The sequence below is a fragment of the Trichoplusia ni genome, chromosome 20 (assembly GCF_003590095.1).
Source record: "Trichoplusia ni isolate ovarian cell line Hi5 chromosome 20, tn1, whole genome shotgun sequence".
NCBI classification, from domain to species: domain Eukaryota; kingdom Metazoa; phylum Arthropoda; class Insecta; order Lepidoptera; family Noctuidae; genus Trichoplusia; species Trichoplusia ni.
The window spans coordinates 4,179,282-4,204,958 of NC_039497.1; the positions used below are offsets into that span (position 1 = coordinate 4,179,282).

General features: G+C 36.2%; 1 protein-coding gene and 1 long non-coding RNA gene across 2 annotated transcripts in view; one reads left to right on the forward strand and one right to left on the reverse strand.

The window, feature by feature from the left end:
- Nucleotides 1-21,771, forward strand: part of LOC113503654 (plexin domain-containing protein 2) — a gene marked incomplete at its 5' end in the record, with an annotated part of 29,615 nt that extends 7,844 nt beyond the window's left edge. Inside the window, 5 exon segments of the mRNA XM_026885686.1 lie at nt 4,125-4,276; nt 6,027-6,099; nt 7,831-7,983; nt 18,584-18,789; nt 19,526-21,771. Coding sequence (XP_026741487.1) covers nt 4,125-4,276; nt 6,027-6,099; nt 7,831-7,983; nt 18,584-18,789; nt 19,526-19,594 — 653 coding nt within the window.
- On the reverse strand, nt 10,635-12,461 carry LOC113503655. The gene is made up of 2 exons (XR_003401474.1): nt 11,625-12,461; nt 10,635-11,524 (listed from the first exon to the last, which is right to left on the reverse strand). It is a non-coding gene; the product is annotated as an uncharacterized LOC113503655 (long non-coding RNA).
- Nucleotides 21,772-25,677: the final 3,906 nt, after the last annotated feature.

Genomic DNA, 25,677 nt, shown 5'->3' on the forward strand with positions numbered 1-25,677 from the left:
ATGACTTTTAATGAAACTTTAAAATAATATAGGTTAAACGCGTAAGTCGGCGAACCACATCTGTAACTACTTGTAAAGATACCGTGTGAATTGTCCAAAATATGAATTAAGTACAAAAAGAGCTAATATCTGCTTAGTAAGGCTGGAACATCTTTATGTTGTTAGGTTGTTAAAATATATATCTAAAAGAGGTCTATATTTATATGGCAACTAGCTGACCCAGCAAACGTTGTTTTGCCGAATATTTTTTTTTCTAGTTGTATGTATTTTAATGCCATATTTCATTAAAAAAAACAATTTCGTCCAAAAACTAAAATATTTTTTTTTAGTGTGAGCAACCCTCATCACTTGGGGGTATGAAAAATAGATGTTGTTCTATTCTCAGACCTACCCAATATGTATCAAAAATCGCTCGAACCGTTTCGGAGGAGTACGGTAACTAACATCATGACACGGGTATTTTATATATAAAGAAGATTTTAATGTCATAATACTAATATATATATCTTTTCGGCTACGCTAAATAATATGAAAGCTTAGAAATTTAACAAAATAGGAACATGTAATGAAACAAACAACTTTCGGTTTATACCATTATCTATTGAAACTATTTAATTACGACTTGGCAAGCAGAATTGTAAGCAATCCTTCTTCGTGAAGAACCTGTTGCTGTTGCCGTGACATCCGCCGTAGCCGAACTTCACACAATCGTTCTTAGACGCATCGTAGCCATATCTATAATGAAAACATAAAATAACATTTTACAATTTTGATAGTATCTATCGTGAGAATTATTCATTATTAAATGAGACAACGGTATTTATGCGTATTTATCGGAATTGTCCGACTAGTTTCGGATCCTAGTTAGTAAGTCCTTAGTCGCGAGTCTAGTCGGGCAATCCCGATAAATACGCGATAATTTTGATTTACTTTAAGTCGCGTTTTATTTTTGGACTTGGAGTTTTTATTTTTATTGTTAAAGCATCCCAAAACACGGTTCATCCAGTCCGAAGTTCTGAGGTAACAAACGTACAAAAATAAACGGGGGAATTGAGGAGCTTCTCCTTTTTAAGTCGCTTGAAAAGTCATTTTTAAGCTTCTTTACAAGTGAGGTATAAGTATCAAAGCTTAAAAGGTCTTCAGACAAGTTAAATTCTGATTGGAAATCCGGAATAATTCTGCTTAGATAGAATGTCAAAACGGAACGTCATTCCCATACATAGAAAATGTTTTCTATTCCTGACTACGAAAATGTGATGTAATGTGAGGCCCAGGGCCTTGAAAAGTGCGGTTATCTCTAAGTAGGTAGCTTGTAAGGAAGGTAGAATTTTGTGTGAGATTTGGAGCTTATCAAAACATAGTTATAAGAAAGGTGGAGTTACTTACCGGAACATAAGAGCCTTGCAGTACCCTGCCTTCAGCGGCTGCAGGCACTGCGGGTTGGGCTTAGGAACTAAAACAGAAAACAATATTAGCATCCAGGATAGATTATCGGAGGAAAAGATTTGGGGGGAACCTTTACCCAACTGTGGGACACAGTGGGCTAAATATAAAAAAAATACAGTTAAATATTCAGAATACCAAGTCAATTTGTTAGATCAGGACAAAATATGTACTGTGGATTTGGTGTGATGACCAAAACAATTGCCTATTCGTGTAGTCAAAAGTTAAAGTTTTGAACAATTAGAAAGACTTCACTAGAAGAAAATAGACAGAATCAAATCAGATTCAGGGCACAAGATTGCAGATGATCAAGGCAAGTCGATAAATCCACCGCACGGGTAGCCGAGTGGTTGAGGTCGCCACGCCAAACCCCTAGAACAAGCGTATGTGTGATCCACGAATGCTTGTGCTGAGTCTGGGTGACTTCGTGACTTGAGTGTTTGTGAAAACTCCCGCGTCACAAGGACTTAGCTTTGTATTGACCACGTAATAAGAAAGGAAACATACAACAGCAGGCTGGCCGTAATAAAAAGTGATGCTGCTCTCACAAGCTATAGTACTACTTGCAATGGACATTCACTGCACTGTCTAGGAGAATTTGAGAACTTAAATCAAACCAAAGTGTCTAGTTGGTCGAATTATCTAACCGAGCACAGCAAGCACTAAATTAATTACAACGGGACTCGTCATAAGAAATCCCATATCGAAATGTATATTTACCATCAGAAGTGGCGACTGCGACAGCGATGACCGCTAACAAAACCAATACGAATCCCTTCATTGTATTCTTTACTAGAGTAAAACTGTTAATAATGATTCCTTGAACAGAAACTGGGTTTTTATATCGAATGCCTAACCATTAGAGAACATTAGTTCATAGAATTATTAATTACTAATTTCTAAGCTTATTATTGTGTCATAAAATGAGCATTTGTGGCGATTCGCATTACATAATTAATTAATTAGGTAAATCTAGTTTTTAATTACGTCAGAATAACATCAATGCATATGGTTTTTTTTTCAATTATAGGCAGTTAAATTATAACCATAAATTTCCTATAAACATACTTACAGGTCTAAAACAGAAACTCATTTTTTTGAGTCGGTTAATGCACTAAAACCTTTTCATGATATAACAAATACTTTACCTTAAAAACCGCATTCAAATTGTTTCAGCCACTCGCAAGATAATCGCGGACGAACATACGTACATACATGTACTAACAGGTCAAGTGATAACCTGCTATTTTTAAGTCGGTTTAATATGGCGTCTCCACAGATGCTCAGATATTATGAACGCGAAAGTATGGATGTATGGACGTTTGTTCCTCCTTCATGCGAAAACCACTGAATGAAATTACACGAAAGTTAATAACCAAGATTAACACATAGGATAGATTTTGTCTCGATTTTATTTTCTCTTGGGACCATTATTGATTTGTAACGTTGTCGGGCGGGCAACAGCGTTTTATTTAATACAACTATGATGTAGCCATGTTTTTAAATACCGATAGAAGAAGACGTCGGTATGGGTGAAATCTCCGGTTACTAATACTATTTATGTTAATAGGAGTATCGACCCAGTAGGCATTTTATAATTTATTTCCAGAATAAGAGCTTATTAAATAATATCTAACACACACAAATTCAAGTAAGAGATGGCGAGTAGCACCGTGTATAATATTACTCGAACCATTTAGAGCCAGTTTTGATGTGCGTCAGAATGGCTGGTTGCCTGTGGCGTTGGTATATGAGAGTTGATTTGAAAATTGCTACATAATTGCTTATATTTGCTACATATAATAAATAATTGCTACATAGGATATATATTTAGAAATAAAATATTTTTTTTGACCAGCCATCCTGACGTTTGGTTGGCTGGTCACCTCCTAGTTTAAAGTTAAGCATGCAGAGTTTCCCGAAATGTATTGCGTCAATAATTGCTACATATTTACTTCATTTATCTAATTTAGTTGTAACTTCAAACATATGTTAAATCAAGGATATAGCAATTATTTAAATTATCCCAATGAAAAGTGCCTGATAAAATAATAAAGGCAAATACCAACCATACCAACGCCACAGGCAACCAGCCATTCTGACGCACATCAGTTTTGACCCCCTCAGTGGTCGATTTACAAATTTTCAAGGTATGAACTGTAAAGCCTTTGCCGCCCTAGCCTCCACAATTGGCAAACTGTCATTTCCTAGATTATTTTTACAATTCAACAATTTCGTGGAATTACACGTAAAATATTTTTAGGTATATTTTTGAGCTAGATAAAGCTCAATCATGTAAGATTTGAAACTTTGGGGTAATGCATGCTATTCAAAGTGCGGGGAGAGGGCGCAAAGACCGATTACTGGTTGCGGGGGCGAACTAGCTGTTTTACTCTAGAATATAGAAGATTGCAAAACGGATTCAGGGAACTTACAATCACAAATGATAAGCGAGTAGAGAAAGTCGTCGGAAAAAATTGTTACAAACTTCTATCTGTAAAACATCAGAAAACAGAATACAGAAAACCGTCGTCGTGTTTTTTTTTTTTGCCGCCCTATGCTCAAGCCTACTCAGCCTGCTTGTAAATGCGCCAATTTACCCCCTCATAACCCCGCACTCTGGTGGCCGAACATTACATTATTATCCCATATGTTTATAACATGTTTTTTCATGTCCACAGACGTCCGTCGCAAGACGATCTACGAGTACCACCGCGTCTCGTTCAAGGACCATCTGATCGGCAACAACACGCTGCTGAAGATCGTGGCGCTACCCACCTGCCTGCAGTACGACGCGTGTGACTCCTGCCTCAACCACCGCACCGGGTTCAATGTCAGTATATCATATCTTTTTATATGTATAAAAAAATATTTATTTGCTTTAGAAAGTTTTTAGTTACTACAATGTTTGAGATTGAAACCTCCTTTTAAGCAAGTAAATCCAGTGTTTTGAGATTTCGCTCTTCAATTTCCAGATGTACAAAAATGTTTTAATCCAAATACAATAAGTTATTCAGCAACATAAAATTATAATAATAATAACTGCTTGCACGTGCCCTTTTTATTTGATAAGGCGGGGGAATCGACCGACTAAACCTGAACCGCCGTAATATGTCATCGGCGTTTTTGTGTCGGTGTATGGCAATCGGCTTCCGACGGCCGGTAGTGCGGGCCGTCGTGTTGTGTGGAGGCCGACGTGTAAAGAGCGTCGGTCTCCTCGCCTCATAAGTGTCAGCCCTAGTAACGTTCTTTTTAAATCTAGAGCGAACTTCTGGCTCCGCTCTCCTTTTTCTTCCTACAGGGCATAAAGAGGAATGCTCCGTCTGACAGCTTGTATCCATTGGACCCTAATAGCTAGAAAGTTGAAATTATACACCGTGATTTTTTAGTCGTCTTACAAAAGCAGCCCAGTTCATGTATCCAATGACTAGAACACGTTCATGATAAAAAATAGGTATTCATGAGATTTGAATAAATTTAAAATGCAATTTTTATTCAATATTATGATGCAATTCGTAGATTTTTAGAAACACAGCTCTGTTGCGAGCGCGGTCCGAGCCTTGTAACAATGGTGAGGGGCGCGGGCGGCGGCATTTTTATCATTTTTAAGAGTATATTTCAGATTTCTCTTGCTTAATTTTTCTTCGTACTTATTATCTTAGTTGATGATAAAAAAAAAATCGCGCCTAGGGGTATTTTACGTCGGATACATGAACTGGGCTCCTTTTGTAAGACGACTAAAAAATCACCGTGTATAGAGATTTCGTATTTATATTGCAAGCGAATAATTAAAATCGAATTTAAGTACGCTTGTTAGAATATGTTAGGAACCCAGTTCGGATATATGTATATGGTTGCTTGTAGAACAACGAATGTTACTCTAAAGTGTGGGTATCTTTGCATGTTTATGAGTCCCCCCCACAATACAAGGATTCAATTCCTTAATGCCGGAGTCGTTTCTATAAAATAAACACATGACCGGATTTACTTTATTAACATTTGACTGGCCCGTTGGTCTTGTGGTTAGTAGCCGTGACTGCTATACCGGAGGTCGTGGGTTCCATTCATCTGATCATTTGTTCTCTGTCTGGCTTCTATGTTTGTATTTAAAAATATACAAGTACGTTTATCAGTTATCTAGTATTCATAATACGAGCTTCGCTTAATCTGAGACTAGATGTCGATGTGTAAACGTTGTGGAATCCTACTAATATTATTAACGCGAAAGTTTGAATGGAGGTTTGTTCCTGTTTCGCGCAAAAACCACTGAATGTTTTAATCTGAAACTTGGTACAATACACAGATAGTTTATAACCAGGATTAACACATAGCGATAGTTTTAATCCCGATTTCTTGTTGCTGTGGGATTATATTTGATGCGTAGCGCGTGGGCCCGCGGGTAATATACATATTTTAATTTAGAGCTTCGTATATTGTAATACATTTTTTCTTTGATGGCTAGCTTTCTTTCTGCATCTATCAAAGTTGTACACGTTTTCCGTCAATACATTTAAATATTCATAATTGTATTTTTGTCCACTAAAGTTAACAATTATCTAATAATAATTAATATTTGTTCGCAGTGCACGTGGTGCCCGCAAATACAGAAATGTTCGAGCGGTACAGATCGTAACAAGCAAGACTGGCTGCTCAGGAGTGAGTACTACCCATTAATAACTAGCTTCATCGGCCTAGCCTTTCCCAACTATGTTGGAGTCGGCTTCCAGTCTATCCGGACTCAGCTAAGTACCAGTGTTTTACAAGGAGCGACTGCCTATCTGACCTCCTCAACCCATGAGTTACCTGGGCAACACGTTACCCCTTAGTTAGACTGGTTGTCAGATTTTTCAAGCTTCTGACCTGTAACGACTGTCAAAGATCCCTTCCGAAACACGGAGGAAATCGTTTTGACAAAGTTGGTGAGTCATCTACGGACCGACCGCGTCAAGCGCAGCTTAACATGTGATTGATCAACTCATGCAGTCATCAAAGCGTAGCTGAACCACGAGCTCCTGGTGTACGTGTAAAACTGACTTTTATAGAAATAATGTTCTAGAGTCAACTACGAGAGAACAAATTCCTAAATGATGCTGTTCATGCTGCACACCTGTACTACATTATGGAGGGCAAATCTTTCATAATAGTAAACTAAGTAAACCGTTAGAAACTTTATATATCTCCTTTAAATAAGGTTTCTAACGTTATTGCCCTACCAGTTTCGGACTCCCTGAATAGTTTCGGACAGATATTGGCGACCACGCCTCAGCTCATGATAAAGGACTCCGGTTGAGTCCGAAACTAGTCGTGCAATCCCGGTAAATACGCGTGGGTTAACCGTTGCATCATTTAATCCTTACTAATATTATAAATGTGAAAGTGTGGCTGTTTGGATGTTTATTACTCAATCACGCAAAAACGGCTGAACGGATTTCGATGAAATTTGGCATGCGTATAGTCATTGTCATGGAAAAGAACATAGGCTACATTTTATCTCGATTTTTTAAATAGTTCCCGAAGGAAAATTGAAAAGGTGTGTAAAAGCTATAAGATAACTAAGGGGATGTATTTCCATGGAAACGGGGGCCACCGAACGCTGTAAACTGAAGTCCACGCAGACGGAGTCGCGGGCAACAGCTAGTAATGAATAGTTCTCACGATAGTTACTACAAATACGAAGTTGCTAACATTCACATGTTTGATGAGATATTGAAGTAAAAGTAACGTCACGATTGTGTTTAAATTCGTACGTTACGTCACAATGCCCCCTTCTCCTAAAACCTAAAGCAAAAATTTTAGTTTTTCAGAAAAAGGAAAAACTACCTGTGTAATATTTTTCAATTATCTAACTGAGGGACTAATTTGTTTTTTTCTTTTATACCCAGTCATTATCCTCATTCAATCAGCGTTACCGCTCCTAGAAATGTATCAGATCTGTTGTACAAAGTCATATATGATCGTCGGTAATGTCTCGCAACTAGCCCGATTCTACTCGCATCGTCTGAACAAGCCTTAATAGAATGCTTACCTGTTGAGTTTTTGACGCGACTGTCACGCGAACGTGTTTCGTTTACCATATTTTCGTATTTGTAATTTGTTAAGAGTCTGTTTGATAGTGGTTACTTAGGTTTACGCGAATGTTAGACATTGAAATGAAACTACTTTTACAGTCTGCCCGTCACCATGATACCTGCAAAGGTGTCGAAACGTCGGGAACTAAAATCTAAAATTAAATCGTTATAAAATCCGTAAAAGTAGTTTCATTTCAATAAGCTGTTTGATTTTCAATAGGGACAAAATGGCGTTTTACTTTTTATACCCAGTGATCATCCCTATTAGCTCCAAGCATCATGGAACATTTTAGCTACCATGTCCTTCATATGCTTCCAGAATGCGAGAAGACGACGATAGTGAACGCGACGATGTGCGCGGCGGGGGGCGCGGGCGGGGCCGCGGGCGAGGGCGCGGGGGGCGCGGGCGGTGGCAACACCGCCTACACGACCGACACGCAGCCAGCCAAGCACGACACCGTCATCAACACACGTGAGTAACATAAATCTTATATATAAAATTTCCGTGTCACGATGTTAGTTACCGTACTCCTTCGAAACGGTTCGAGCGATTTTTATGAAATTTTGTATACATATTGGGTAGGTCTGAGAATAGAACAACATCTATTTTTCATGCCCCAAAGTGATAAGGGTTGCTCACACTATTTTTTATGCAAAACAACGTTTGCTGGGTCAGCTAGTAAATAATAAATGCGGACAACATCTGAACGCAAAGTAAGTTGCTAAAGCACAAGTGTAATGGAATTCAGATACAACGAAGGTACCACAAACACCCGAGACAATGTAGAAATGTGAATTTTTACATTGACCCGAACGGGGATGAAATCCCCAAACATCAGAGCGGTGCGTGCGCCACTCGACCACGGAGGTCGTCGTACATCTGTATTTAGATTTTTTATTCTTTAAGACAATTTCAAGGCGTTCGTGGTGAGCGTCCCTAAGTTATCATGTAAGACGAGGTGCAGGTAGTAGTCTACCTGCACCTCGTCTTACATGATAACTTTTGGCCGCAATAAAAAATAAAGGAAAGACAATAAAACAGCTTTGTTCGTCACTTATTCAAATAACAATTAGTATTTCGAAATAAAAACATCTTACTTCTGACTATTATCAAACACGAGATATTGTACTTATAAAACTTACTAACAATTGTTGGTTCTCACAATTCGAAATCACAAAAAAATACTTCTAGCAATATTTGCGACAGTTTGACATCGTTAAAGGAACATAATCTTAATCACATTCATAAATCAACCTTAGATATTTTGTCATCTATTTGACTTATAATATATTTCTAAATAAATGAACTATCAAACTAACAATCAGTTTATATTATCACGTTTGTTAATCATAATCAGTCTTATCATCTCTTATAAGTAATCTTCTTCTTCTTTCTTCTTCATCTTCTTCTTATATATAAAAATTAATTGTTGTTCATTAGTCTCGCTAAATCTTGAGAATGGCTGAACCGATTCGGCTAATTTTAGTCTTGAAATATTCGTACCAGTCCAGGGAAGGTTTAAACGGTGGGAATATCGAAAAATTGCGGCAAAGAAAAAAAAAGGAAAAAAAAACTACGCGGATGAAACCGCGGGAAGAAGCTAGAAAGTAAAAATTTTAATGAAAGGGGGACCCTTTGCCAAGCAGTAAGACAATACAGAATGATAAAAAAATACCGGTCGCACTCCGGGAGTGCCGGCAGAAGTGAAAACTTGAATATTAACGTTGTGCAAATTTGATATTCTGGAATGGTTTGGGAATAACTTTTGCACGAAATGTGGTAGAATACAATTTATTTCGCTATCGATGCAGTATTGTGCTAAAGAAGTTTTCATCTTACGAATTTTCGATCAGGCCACGTGTTCTGATGCGAGTTTTACTCATTACATAAAAGGTATACAACGCCGCTAAAAAAGTTTTCTCTTCAAAAGAAACATGACTAATCAAATATTTATAATTAAAGATGCACTCTTCAAAACAAATAGCACATAGTGCTGGTCTGTCTTCACATCCTTTGCATCGTAAACTGGTTTCTATCTTAATCTTCTTTTTGGAGCACATTTTGCACTTCATCTATACTATATAATATAATAAAGCTGAGGTGTTGGTTTGTTTGTTAGAACGTGCTAATCTCAGGAACTACTGGTTTCAATTGAAAAATTCTTCTTGTGTTGGAAGGCTTTAGGGTATATAACATCACGCTGCGACTAATAGGAGCGAAGATACAATGGAAAATGTGGACAAAATCGGGGAAAATTATTTATTTATATTAGATGCGTGCGCTGCGAAAACGGTTTAAGATCTTCTAACCACGTGGACGAAATCGCGAGCAACAGCTACTGTAGCATGAAGTCTTTATTTGTGTTAGTTCTAACGGAAATCTTTTCCCGCCATTAACCACAATAGTCACAGTTTTCAACGTCTCTTGATGGTACAATGTCAGCCCTTTCTTTCAGTTGGTTATAGAATTTAGTTTATTAGTTATTTTTTGTTTATTAGTTTGTCCACTCTTAGATTCAGAGGCAGCTGGTATGTGTGTTTTTATTAAATCTTCTCTAAAGGTCGAAAAATTGTATCTGTTACTATTCTGGCAATACTTTTTTGAATGATGATAGATCTAGAAAATGAAAGAATACCTTCTTATACCACCTCAAAGTCTTACGGGATGTGGAATAATATAAAATTTGGTCTGCCCGATCGGTTCCCGACATAAACTGATTGCATGTTGTCACTTCCTCTGGTTTCCTACGTTTTTGTCCACGTCTGTTTGTAATTTCTTCGAGTTTGGGATGATTTGATGTAGTTACCATAAGCACAGACCTTTTGTCTTGCTATTTCGATACATTTATAGTACGATTTTTAATTTGAGTCAGTAAAGTGACAAGTGCAACTGTCACCCACCCACCCTTCACCGATTTCTAAGAAGAAACGGCGCAACAGACTCCCCAGCAGGCTGCACTGTCTTGCTATTTACAATATTATTATTGTTATATTTTACAACTAGCGACCTGCCCCGGCTTCGCACGGGGGGAAATTTATTTATTAAGCTTTTTTCCGGGATAAAATGTAGCCAGACGGGTTCGGAAGAATCCCTCTAAGTAATGGTAAAAAAAACGACAAAGGTTATGATACAAAGGTTTCTTCTTTATAATATTAGTATGAATAACAAAATAAGTGTGTAGGTGCCAACAAACACATGCCGACCAGCCACCAAGCAGCACCCGTTCACGAGTATGACGCATGGGTCTGAATTCTGAATCAGTATATTCACAATCGGAATCGGAATCAGTTACATTTATGACAAAGAATCAACACATTCATCAATGATGTGGTCGCGTTGACACATCTTGTCAGTTAGACTTCTTTGACATGGTTGATGCACCGTCTCCAATTTTCAGGCGTCACTTCCTTCAGGCTTTCTAATAACTTTTTACATCTTTTATTTTAGAAGATTTATTGTTCCTGGCGACGTATCCCTTTGCTTGAGCCCAAACTAACTCTATTATTGAGCTCACAATGATAAGGGGGCTGACGCAGGATTGCGGCCAACTCTTCCACAGTATAACGTTCATAATTAGATTTTTGTGATTTTACTCTTTCTAATAATTAATTGACCTTTAACCATTGTAGGTTGATATCGAATTTGTTTTTCATCCACTGAATAATGTCAGCCTTCCGCCAGTTTGAGGTAGGGATGTGCTTGACTTTTCTTGAATGTTACGGTGCGTTATCTAATATTAACACCGCATTTGGCTTTAATTTTGACAAAATGTTTTTAAGCCATTCTTCAAAACACTCTGAGTTCATTTCTTCATGGTAATCCAGACTATTTTTCTTGGATTCAAAAATAAGTAAACCGGCTTCTACAGAACCTTCATCACTGCCTATATGAGAAATTAGGACACGCCGGCCTCTGCCGGTTAGGCCCTTTAGGCCTGTAGTCAAACCTTCTGAAAATGCTTGTTTGGAAGATTCTATTTTTATATCCACCCAAACTATACCAGTTGTATAACCTGTCAATAAACAAAACAAATAGTATAATACTGACACGAACATTCTGAAACTGGAAAACTAATCACTAAATACAGTCGTAAATAAAAAATATTTAAAAACCTTCATTAATCCAGGTCTCATGTTGATAATAAACTATTTTTCCTGGTTTCCGATATTCCTTGATTGTCGTCAAGTATCTTCTTCGCCACAGAATTAAGTCTTGACGGTCTATCAAGAAGCTGCGTCGTTTGCGGCTGGCGTATTTAAATTTTAAATGTTTTAACACTGCTCGCATGGTACTCTTCGACATTAGGTAGGTCCGGGTCATCATTTACAATTTGATGAACCTGTAAAATCAATATTTTACCAATGGTATAGAGGGAAGTGGAACATTTTTTTCCTAACTCCTCCATTTTACTATATTTCCAAGGCAGTTAATTGTTTTCCCCTGGGACACACCGAACTTAAGTGTTTCGGTGGTTTTCGTTAGTTTCATTAGAGATCCTGGCTCACAGGAGCTGCAATGACGGGCATGTGTGGCGTGCTGTGGACCAATTTTAAAATATGTGTTAATTATTATTATGTATGATGTGCAATGGTATATAAACATACCTTGCCAATAGTTGGAGGGTCATTCGCATAAGAGAATTGGTGAACTTTTCGAAGTATCGCCGAAAAGTCAAAATCATCAATTTTATCTTTGAACGTATTTTTGGGTCTAGATTTTTTCTGATTTGATAGCTGAACATTCGCCTTATATTCTTTTATTATCCGACACACAGATCTTATCGAAATTCCCAAAATTTCAGATACTGTCTTCACACACTCATGTTTCTGTGGCACCTCAAAAGATTTTGCTGAATTTTGTTTCCACACGTACTTATAGATAGATAGATAGATAGATAGATAGATAGAATACTCTTTATTGTACACCATAAGGAAAAACAATTTAGGTCAATACAAATAATATGATGAGTACAAAAGGCGGTCTTATCGCTAAAAAGCAATCTCTTCCAGACAACCTTTGGATGGAATCGAATTATGGAAGAATTTGAAACGGGGTAGTTAATGGCGTACATTTAGATAAATATATATATACTACGTAAACATATTATTAGAACATAGAATAAACTAGGCAAATACTAAGAGTGATAGATATTAGAAAAATAAAATAAAATAATAATAGGTACCTACAGTGTGGTGACACGATTAACAAGCCAAGTAGTGGTCTTTCACCATTTTTTTAAAAACGGCAAGTGACTGCGCGCGTCTAATACTCACGGGCAATGCATTCCACAGACGTGTAGCTTGGACCGTGAAGGATTTATCATAAAATGATGTCGAGTGCATTGGCATTTTCAGTTTTAGATTTTCCGATGACCTGAGAGATTTTGCATGTGTATCACAAATAAACTCAAAACGATTTTTGAGATAAAAAGGGGTTGTAGGGTGGAAAAGAATATTATAAAGCAAGGAAAGTATATGAGCATTCCGACGAAGTCTACGAAGTCTTATATGCATTGACAGCCATTTTTTTTTCACTCACAACAAATGATCGTCGTTTTCTTTTTTGGAGGGAGACTTCCCTCTTTAGAGGTGGACGGTGGGGGATCTATCTCAAACACCAACAATGAGATAACAAGTTAACTAGTAAGATAAGCAAGAAATTGGAGAGGATACTAAACACTTCTGTCATCGTCGGAATTCGAGATGAAAAACAAAATAGCCCCCATGACAGTCATGTCATTCCGTCCTTAGCGCTTCCAATAATTAAAACAAATAATATAACAGGTTTTATACAATATTTAATTGGGGAGTTTGTTGCGCCGTTTCTTCTCTCACAGCAAAAGCACTTAGGAAGCGGTGAAGGGTGGGCGAAACTGGGTGCTGTCCGATGTAAATGGTGCTGACCTTCAAAAAGTGCTACTTAGTAGCCTAATTTGAATAAATTAATTTTGATTTTGATTGACTTACCGTATATGTCTGATTAATTATTTTATACTTATAATTAATTTACGATAGCATGTTCATTCTTGTTTAATTTCTTTGTTGATTTTTTCTATGAGTTCGTAGAGTCCCTGTGGAATGAGTGTTTAAATCCAATAATTTTTTGAGATAAAGTAACTGAGTTATAATATTTATCCATTTTAGTAAATATGGTTTCATTAGTCTCATAACAATTTTTTCAGTCTTCTTTCCTGTTTCATTTTCATAGTGATCATCTTTTCCTGCATACATAAAATTGAGAACGTACCCATCCGATGTTATCAATTCGTACAATTTTATTCCACAGCGAGCCAGCCATACAGTCTTGGGTAACATCCTTTTCTTCTTGCCACCATTTTAGTTGATCTTTGTTCCTTGGTACTATAGGTTCTTGGAGGTACTTGTCCACTTCTATTATGCCTGCTGCAGTACGATTACTGTTTTGAATAATTGCACTTACTTTTCGGTGAAATTCATCCCAGATGGTACACGTTTGCTTGTTGGGTCTTCGTGGTTGTCCTTCCTTTTCTGCATCGGTGTAATATTCATATTCATATTCATATATTTACTTGCATTCCATAATGTTACAAAAGATGTTAAAGAGGCTTAAAGCTAGGTACAATGTTATGGACCCTGTTAGGGCACAGCAAAAGAAGGCATTACAAATTTATATTACATATTTCAATAATATACAAGATATTAATTATATGCTGTACGTTAGTGTTAGTAGGTAGGTATTTTCAACGTAACGTAGAGTAATAGAACTGTTTTAAATCTGAATATGCTCGAAAATATGCAGAGTCATAATCAAAACCATGTCTTTTAAATCTAGGATCTAAAAGCGTGCTCTCGACAAGTATATTGTTTTCCACGATATTATAAAATTCCAGGGAAAGCTCATCGAAATAAAACCGGGTCCATTTGTCGAACTGTATCAGGAAGCGATTCCCTTGCTAGGAATTTACAGACCTCGTTTTTTAGAGCGTTGGAAATTAAAATAAATTTGTGATATGGTTACTATTTTTTTTGAGCTCATCTTCTGTAACATCCTTGAAAACTACAATAATTCACAAGCAGTTGTTAATACCTCAAGTCGATATTTTATACTAGAAAGGTTTGGATATGCAATAGCAATAAAAGACATTGGGCTATTCTTTGTGTCAATAACACTTCGGAACATCGTATACGTAGAGTTCCAACTAGTCGCCACATTTTGTTTTAATTTTATTTCTTTATCAGTTGTTTCTGCATAGCTGTAAGTCGCTGAGTCGCTAGCGGATTTTTTTTGCAAAATTCTACAATCGCTTTCACTTTTAATTGTGTGGATTTAATTTCTTTTAGGCAACTAGAGCCTTAACGTTTTGAAAGTGCCTGGAAAACGGCCTGCTTGAAATAAAAACTTTTGATTTTGATGTTTTGATTTTTGAGCCTGTCTGTACTATAAGATTTAAATTGCAATTCCACCACAACCACCGCATTTATATTGGCTGCATTGACACTGGTTGCAGCTACTACTTTTTGTGTAATTTTCCAATTATCACACATTTTAACAATTTAATTTTTCAAGTTTTCTGCTGTATGGCCATCAGCATACTTATGGCATTCCATTAAGACCGCAATTCGCTACTTTAATCTAGGAAGTTTACACTTAGTGCTCTATAATTTTCATTTGATTCCGATGTCCATCCGTCTGTTGTTATTGCTACATAGTCTGCTTCTTCTAATCGTTTTTTAATGTTATAGTTTTCTATATTATAATAATTTGGCAAAAGAGCATTAATAAATGTTTTACGGCAAGGTCAACTATGGTGAGGATTGAGTTCTTTCATATTTTTCTTAAGTTTTTGACTTTCTACGATGTGGATCGGTAAGTAATTTTTGCAAATAGTTTCTATTAAATATTTGTTGAAAAGTTCATTTTTTTTACAAGAAAAATGTCTTAAATAATGCGTCAATTTTGGGTTGTTACGACTACTATGACTATATTACATTTATTAGTATTTCCAACTGTTGATGGTCTAGTTGCAGTGGATGCGACGTCAAAGTTTTCTGTATTTTCCGAAGTTGATTCAACAGCAGTAGGTGGAGAGGCATCAGTAGGTGGTACGGAAACAGAATCTAAAACACCTGGGTGTTGAATCTTAATGTGGGGAATTAAATTATATGGGCCGACATGCCTTTTGAGCAAAAGATACAAAAATTTCGCCTTATTGTTTATTAATCTGTAATATGTAGCCATTGATTTGATGTCTTTTTTTTCAAAATCAGCCCTGCTATGAGAGAATATAAAAACATTCATATAGCAAAACACACACACACCAACAAAAAACGAATCCAGGTTTTAACATCACGTCCTTGCATCACATGTGATGCGAGTAGCTATACAAACTTTATGCCGGTTATTGGCGAGGACGTCTGAGCTAGGGAAAGAAATATTATTAGGACGTCAAGGGTAGATATTAACAAAAATAAATCACCAATGATCTTACACAATTTTTGCATTGAAATATAATCCAAAGACAAAAATGAATCAAAAATTTAATGAAATTCGTTAAAGCATGGGATTCAAGATGGCTTATTACACTGTTTATTTTTTCTGAGCTTCTTTTGTGGTGCTGCCGGTGTCCTTCAATTTCTTGTAGCAGCTAAGGCAGCGTTTTCTTGCAAGTTTAACATTAGCTTTCTATTTATACTAGTAATTTTATGCGTCGAAGACATTACCTCTCGATGTCCCTGCAGCAGGCGCAGCTGATTCTCCAATTGCCAATAGTTTTCTTATCACGTATTCATGGCCATCTTATAATCTAACTTTTTTGGTAGGTTCATTCATTGTGAATGATGATGGCGTTCACAACTCCAATGGACTAAATATCTACTGCTATTTTGTTGTACCAAATACAGGTATTTCGCACGGGAGAATTGTAGTTTGCTAATTGATCCTCTAGATCAATTCCTTTTCGCCGTTATTCTAGGTTAATACCATCTTAAGTGTTCATTACTGACCGAAACCCTCCAGAAAATTGCATTTCATGATTGTGGCATGTAGGTAACATGAAAACATCACTTGTCGTGCCATTTTAAGCACGTCATGCAGTCATTTTGTTGAGCGACAACTCATGTGGAAGCCTGCGCCTTATTTTTCGGACAGTTCTACAAAAATCAGTTTTCTGGTTTTTAAGATATCTAGCTAAAGGCACACTGGTACAATAATTGTCCGCGATTAAAACTCAACCTTCATTCAATAGATCACGGCTCAAATTCACGACAGTAGACCCTGGTTTATCTAAGCCTCTTCCTGGTTCATCCTGGCCACAATATATTTTATAGCTCCTGGTATATCCATTTGCAGTACATAATTTTCATCCCATACTTGTTGGACTTTTGAGGATTAAATGTTCGGAATGCCAATCTACCTCTAAATCCTACCATAGACTCGTCTACCAAAACTATTTCGCCGGAAGTATAAATATCGACAGTTGGTAATTTTATCAACAAAAGCCTGAATTTTATACAATCGTTGATTGCCGTGATCTGCTTGGTTATCAGAGAAGTGGAAAATTAAAGAAAACCTATTATATGTCATGCCAGTTTCATGAAGAAGTGGGTGGTGATACCAAATATCCTTTTTCCAGTATGATTCAAGAGTAGGAAAACTCAAGACACCTGTCAATAGGTACACTCCCAAAAACTTAGTCATTTTTTCTGGATTACATCTTTCCAACGAGTTGGACGACTTTTCCTTGTGTTGCTTCTGCCTGACGCTAATTGTTGCCTTCATATCGGTTTGTTTCAGCCACCATTAACAGAATGAGATCACGGTCAAATATGGCACCAAAAATATTCCATAATAAATTGTCATTAACAACAAGTAAAGTTTTGTGGCGTAGTTTGCTCTATAACCTATAAAACTTTCTCTAGGCAAAGATATCAAATTGATGTGCCAATCTTGAGACGGCGGCTCAGTTGGAGCTTCAAAGTCACTTGGTTGGACAGGATCGTTACATTCCCTAATATATTGTTCAATTACCTCAATGGAGTCTTCATTTTCCAAAAACTCTTGATCTTCCACTGGTAACTGGATGTCAAAAGAATCACCGACTGCGGCATCTTCTAATTCCAACAAAACTTCATCTTTCCCATCACTTTCCTCTAAAATACGCAGCAAGACGGCATCACTAAACGGTTGCGAACTCACTTCTGCTAAGTAATACTTGTGCAACAATAAATCTTCGATGCTCGAATAACCACGACTAAAGCTTATAAATATTTTCTGCAAGAACCGCAAGAAAACTAAAATAATTAGTTATATGAATACCCACGTTTTTGCATCGACGTCCATACATAATATGTGATACACTAAACTTAAGGACGAAGCGTCCCTGCATCACATGTGAAACATGCTGAATATTATTAAAATTTGAAGTATTTCTAACTACCTTCAATAAAAAAACCGCGGGATGTCACGTGAAAGTGGGTGGATTTGGCCTGGACAGTCCAGTTTATACAAGCAAGTTATAAGTTGTACAAAAAAGCAAGTTGAAATCAATTAACACAAATCAAAATTTGAAATCATATCATTCTGGCTTTATTTAAATATTTACACAGCCTTTAGCTAAGCGTAACCAATAAGTTAAGTTAATAATAAGCTAAGGGTCCACATCAGGATCGATTACAGCGTCGCTGATAGGAGGTCCTCCTCCCGTAGCTAGACTATGTTGGCGTTCTTTGGTCAAAGCTGCTCTTTAACGCTGCTTTGTGTTGATCCACAAACGCCTTAGTTATTTAGTTGTAGCCTAAAATGTAAAGCACTAAAACCTTCTCTTGAATGTAGCAAATACTTATCTGAAAACTGCATCCAAATTGGTTTAGCCAAACGCGAGATAATCGTGGTCAAACAATCGAACTGAGAACCTCCTTTTTTTGAAGTCGCTGAAAACGATGTACGTGACACTAAATACATAAGAAACTATATCTCTGTCTACCTTCTTTCATGGTACAAAGGGCGTGATTTTATGTTATGAAAGTATAAAATAACGTTGGCTCGTCTGATAAATAAATCAGATAAAAAAAATATAGTATATTTCGTTGTACAGCGGCGGATGTCCCGAAGCCGTCGGCGAGCAGTGAGCCGACGGTGGTGGCGGCGGGCGCCGGGGGCGCGGGAGGCGCGGGGGCGCGCTCCCCGCTCGGGGGCGCGGTGGCCGCCTTCGTCTCCGTCACCCTGCTGTGCTGCGCCGCCGCCTGGCTGCTCTACGCATTCAAGAACCCGCACACGCGCAGCGGACAACTGCTCATCAAGGTAACAACTAAAACCAAAAACAAATTCTTCAAAAACAATAACACTAATTAAGGTCTTCATTGTACTCAGTATACTCACCACTGATTCACGTCACTGTAATGCTAAAATGTTTTAATTCTTACGATATCTATTAATAGCCGTAGTACTCAACAATCTTAGATAAAAATAATATTAATTCAAGCAATCTGCATTATGAAAAGTGTGATGGGGATAATGATGTTCTTAATTTGTGTTGCTTTTTCCGGAGAATCACCCAATTGTAACAATTTAATTAAGCTTATTATAGGGCTCTAAAGCCAAGGAAATTGTCACTTTAAAACAAAAATTGATTAGATAGTTTAAAAGTTATAAAATCTCTTGATCTTGGTGAATACATTGTTATAAAAATAGATGCAAAATAAATAATAACCCTATATATTTGATTACAAGAACAGCTGTAAAGATTCAGCCGATTCTAGATTTGAAATATTCGTGAAAGTTCAGGGAAAGTTAAAAGGGAAATTTTCCACAAGCTATTTTAGTCCTTATTATAAAATGTAATGATAATAACAACGGCATTCTGACAGTTCGCTAGAACCATGATTACTCTCCTTACAACCCTTTATTTTCAGTTAATAAGTAGTCTATGTCCTGTCTCAAGCTCTACACAACCTGTGTAACAAATTGTTATAGCGTGAAAGCGAGACAGACATACATACTTTCACATTTATAATATTAAGTATTGTTGTGTTGACAGTACCGGCCGTCGCAGTGGAACTGGCGTCGCGGCGAGGCGCGCTACACAGCCGCTACCATCCACATGTAGAGACAGCGACACACACACGCGCAACACGAGCTAACACTCACCCACGCCTGCAACACACGACAATTATAAACAATCACACATTTGAAAGCCCTCGGGCTAAATAGAACTTGTTAAATTCGAAGTATTTCGGCTAACGAAAAATTGTTAAACGATGCAACGGTTTACTCAAATCAAAATAAGAGTCCTTAATAGAAGCTGACGCGGCGGGCGAGCGGTCGGGCAGTTCTGATAAATACGCGTGAGTAAACCGTTGCATCATTTCATAATGAATTATTCTCACGATAGTTACTATCAAAATAACGAAATTCTTTATAGTGAAAGTTGAAATCCTATTTTCGTAGGGTTGTAGTAAAACCCGGTATCAGTTTAAACCGTTTTGCCGACCTCTGACGTAATTTCAAATATTCAAATTCAAAATCTCTTTGAATTTAGCCGCTAATGTTCGAATTAAACTTGATCCATTGAGTCTCGAGGGGCTTTAACTAACCCCGCTATATAAAAAAATCAAAATCTGTCTACCCGTTCCTGAGGTTTGACGTCGCAAGAAATACCCACGCTAAACTAAATAGCTTCTTTTTTTATTGGGGTTAAAACTAAGACGACCCAGTTTATATCACCAAAATGAAATTATAAATTAATATGTATTAATAAAAAGCGTCTTATACTTATGATAGTGACAGTATTTATACTATATATGAATGACTAAAACATATGAAAATTAAAACAGGGTCGATATACATTGAGATAGAAATTATGTATAAATAGTTTATACAACATTTGTAAATTCATACGTTTATACAAAATTTTTGGATTAACACGAATATCGTTAGTGTCTTTTAGAATTTATTGTTCACGCCTTATATGTGTAGTTTAGGTATATATACACAGTTTTTAGTACATGGGCACGTCAATTTGCCACATGTTCGATGCGCATACTGTTCTTAAACAAGAAAAACATGTATTTATTTAATTTCGAAAACGTTTTTTGGCTAATTCCAGTCATATTTTGAAAATCGCTTCTGAACATTGTGTTATGTACGCATTCACAAGCCCTTTGAATAAACATTCTCAAAGGAAGCAAAATATATATATCGTGTTGTTTGATATTTAGTTGGTTCACTTTAATTCGGAAGCGATTTTTATGATATGACCCGATTTCTTAAGGTTTACTCCCGGTACTGTTTCATTTCTAATTAGATTCTGTTTCTCGGTATTGAAATTGTATCAACGAGTGGTAGGTCTATCGATTCCTGATACTTCACGATTAGGCGCTAGTGATCGAGAAACGATAAATCGATTTGATATCGATTTCGTCCTCTGGAACACTGGAACCAGGTGACAAAATCGATTAAAAGGAACTTGATTCCATCGGGAGTAAGCCTCCAGTGTCAAAACGCGTTGTTCAGTGTCCCGTGTATGATTTTATTCACGTTGTCTCGATTTTTACTACCATCATGTTATAATTTGTAATCGATTCGTTTATAATGTTGGTTTATTGGTTGTGCAAGCTTCGGCCGCTCAGTGTTGTGTTGCGCATGTCTCAGTGAGGAGATGCGGTTGTTCCAACCATCTAACTTATAGAACAAATTATTCATTACATATATCTTATACGAAGTTGAAATTTATTATTTACAAACTTTTTTTTATCAAAATTCTATATTATCGAATGTTATTTTGTACAAATTGTTATTTTTATATTTTGAATCGTGTCAGATTATATACGATATATATAAATATGTGAAATTATGTTTGTGTTCTATAAGTTAGTTTGGGACGCGTCGTGTATAAAACGTTTGTTATATGAATCTATGTGCCTTTTGAGAGTTCCGTAATATGAAGGCTCCGTCCTGTGTCGTTTGATTAGTATTTTAGTTAAAAGTAACGTAACCCACTCGAATCATAGGAACAGATATCTTAACTATTGTCAAAAATAAGCAAATTCATAAAAATAATCTCATCAGAGTTTGGCTGCCAGATTTAATATATAGAATTCTCGTGTCACGGTTGTAAACATATTTAATAGGTCTGAGAATTTGAGAGTATCTATTTTTCATACCCCATTTTTTTTTATTATATATAACTTATTTGTAAAGCAAAACAACGTTTGCTGGGCCAGCTAGTTTGCTTATAGTTTACGTGAAGTAAAACACAATAAACTCCAAATTGTAGCACACGTATTAAAATTTATTATTCGTTTTAAATTCCATCGGTTGTCTTCTATACAGAATCGTTGCAGGCGTTCGTACGAAATTGTTAAAGACCTAGGAATATTTTGCATGTCATGTTTTAAGTAAAATTCTGTTCAGTTTCGTACAAATCTTTGGACAACTAACTTCCATTACAATATTATAATAAATATACAAGTTTATATCGACTACTAGTGTTGCTAGCTAATTCGTTGGCATCAAACAATATTTTCGATTATTTGTTGGCATTATTCATTTATTTAAAAACCAATTGACATTAAACAAAGGCTTAATAAGTAAAGCTCACCATAACACATCAGATATCGGAGAAACTATTTCTGAGTTAATAATGTACAAACGCGTGTAAAAAATATATTCAACACAGATTCTTTTAGTTTATTATATAGAAGTAGCAGTTGCCCGCGACTTCGTCCGCGTGGTTAGAAGATAAAAGTTATGACATCTTGAGTTACAATATCGCAATTTTCTTACGGGAGCCTAACATTTTTTAAATAAATTATAGCCTACTAGCTTTTCGCCCGCGTCGAGGTCGGTTATATCGCGTTTCCAAGAGAAATCTACAAAAGTCTGGAATAAAAACTATCCTGTTCTTTCTCAAGGTCAACTTCTCTGTACCAAATTTCATTAAAATCGATTCAGTGGTTTAGACGTGAAAGCGTAACAGACAGACAGAGTTACTTTCGCATTTATAATGTTATATATATATAAATACATAATATATATTATATCAGTAGGGATGTTCAGCGGGGAAAATGTAGCTTCTCAATAGTGAAATAATTTTTCAAATCGGATCAGTAGTTTCGAAGCCTATTCGTGTCAAACAAACAAATCTTTCCTCTTTATAATATTAGTATAGATGTATAGATAACAGTCTAAAATCTATGTCCTATGATTCGCGTGCGAAGTCGCCGTAACAATAGCAGGTACTCAACAGTTAGTTTGTATCTCCAACAACTGCAACTTGTCAGCAATAAGAGATTTGTTTGTAATTTATTTATCTTACAAAAGCTTGTTTTCGTAAATAACGTCGCTCGCTACGGTCGAACTGCTCGCTGTGGACTGATCTTGTCATGGAGAAAATGTATCACATCAATAAATACTTATATTCTGTACATTAGTTATACTGCTTAAATTTTTCAATAGTTTGCAACGGAAGTACGTTACGGCTTTTTTTATATTTTTGATTTTGTCTATAGATAGTTTATAAATAAATCAATCAAAATCTTAAATTGTGTAATAATACAATTTAATTGCCATCTCGTTAAAAAGCAAAGCAGTTTTACTTCACTTTTATATTGTTATCCTAATTGACTGAGACTAAATTATTATTTGGCTATAAAAGCACAACATAAAAGTCGAAAAATAACATTATTTGCAATTCATGACGAGTGACGTCACAGGTCGAGCATTGCCATCATACTTGGCCCCATGCTACTTGTTGAAGCGACTCGTAAAATGTACAAAACTAATGAATCTCTTACCGACTAATAAGTGTCACTCAATAGCTGTCAGTCTGTCATTGGTACTTTATTTCATTTATAATTTTAATACCAGTAATGTTTTGGCCATGTAATGTATTTTATATAGATTTTTTTTCAAATTCCTTATGGTTGTTTTTAAATCTTTACTGTTCTGTGTTACTGCGTAGCATAGTATCCCATAGATTGTAGATATCAGATAAGCAGTCGATCCCGTCAAAATGCAGCATCCACAATTCTAGGAAAAATTGTAAACATAATTATAGGAATAAAGTACCAAGAATCTCATATATGGCAAGCCGTGTGACCTCCTTGAAATGTATATTATGTACTCTCACACCGAAGGTAGAACACATTCTCATTATTTTATGTAATTGGCGATTTACTTAGCGTTGTATTATTATTAGTATTACTTTTCTTGTTATTTTGAATCTAGTTTAGTTTTTTTAAATAAAGCTCTTAATATTTGTTAGTGAAATTTTATTAGATACAAAATTATGTGTTCTATTTCAAATGTGATTTAAAAACGACTTGCAATCGTTCAGTATGGACGTACTGCGCCGTCGTCGAGTGTGGGCTAAACAGAACATACACGCAACCGTTCAATTTTGTAGTTTTACACATTTATATGATTAAAAAGTAACATATATTGCCATATAATGGTCTTAGGGTTAGGCAATGTGGTCTTTATTTATACGAGAATCTCTTACGGAACTTGATCGCGTACGAAGTGCATTGCGACCCAAATTCAACGTCGTGCGTCGTATGGTGGTATTAGTGTAATGAAATAGTGATATTATTATGTAAAATATATTAACGTATGTTACTCTACTCTGGGATGTTTTTTTTTATTTTTTTTACTCTTTTCATTCTAGATTTCTCGTAAATTCTGTGCACCAAAGAGCAAGAGTCGCATCTTTGATCTGTGACTCGAGTGTCGCTCAATTATCAAACGATTAGATATTAATATAACTGGAACTATTAACTATTGTAAATTATATTTTTAAGGTACCATTCCGACGTTTTCTTTTGCATTAAGGGACCATTATAAAGTCTACAATAAATCCTGCCGTTGGAAGGTGTTTTTTTTATTTGTTTCCGACCCCAACAGCCTTTGTCCTTACCTACCCTAGCGTACAATCCTTAGATATAGGACGTACAAAATATACAAAGATAGTTTTGGTATATCTCTTTGCGTGTGGTAATCTAAATTCTTTCAATTACTTTAATAAATATAGATTTGCGATATTAAAACGCATCATAGATGATACAATTAATGAAAGTGCATCTAACAGTGTGCGTCACTTGTCGGTAAAGTGTACTGATAAGTGACGTCACTTAATTTATCCTTATTTTTGTTTAGGCTTTGGAAGAAAACCTTAGCAACCGACATTTTTTTGGAAATCGATCTGTCGAACTAAATACCAAATTCTTAAATTTCATAAGCTTCCAAGCATTTACTTTCATGTAGCCTTTCCGGCTATTTTCGGTTCCTTATTGATCAGAAAGTTTTCATGCGTATTTCGTATATTCGGGATGGCGCAGTTTTATTGGTATAGAGATTATCTGTGGATTCATAGGAGCTCTGCTGTAATAGGTCTCGTGTGATTTGTATTAAAGATAAGGTACATAAAACCTAAAATAAAGTATTAAGTAAGTTCCACTGCAGGGCTAAGATCTCTCTTCCATTCTTCCACTCTGCTCGGTTTATGGCTGTTTCTGTCTAGTTGTTTTGGTGTGACTGTGTATCAAGTGTGTGTCTTCTCGTTTATAGGGTAAAAACAGAATTTTACGATTGAGGCAGAGAAGCCTCCGTAAGGTCCACAGTTGGGGTCGTTAGTCTGTCTGCTTTGATAGCTGAATCTTAGGCACCGTGTTAATTAGATAGTATTGTTGTTACAGCAACAGCAATATCGCATTTTATGTTGCCATGACAATAAAATAAAGAATAAAACATAAACATCGATTTAAGTAACAGTTGCTGCAGTCATTAATTTGTTGACTACAAATTTTCCCACGTTTTTATACACTCACTTTTTTGTTTGTCGTTTCGTTTGGTTTTTTGTAAAATCAATTTTGAGGCAGTTCCAATGACAGAGACAATGCAATTTACAACTATAAAAACGGCTGGTCCGATTATGATAAAAAATTGAATGGAGTTTAAAATCATTTGAACGAATCCTAAATATCGCGAATTCTACTAGCACTCAGACTTTTTAATAGTTGGTTTATCCTAGGATTTGTCGTGGTTCGGGCTTTTTTAGAAACAATAGAATTAGGGTTCCGTATACAAAGAGTAAGAACAGTACAAAATTACTGAAGACCGCTGTTTGTTTGTCCGTCTGTCGCTCACCATCGCTCACATTTTTTAAGCTACGCAGATAAAATTTGAATTTAA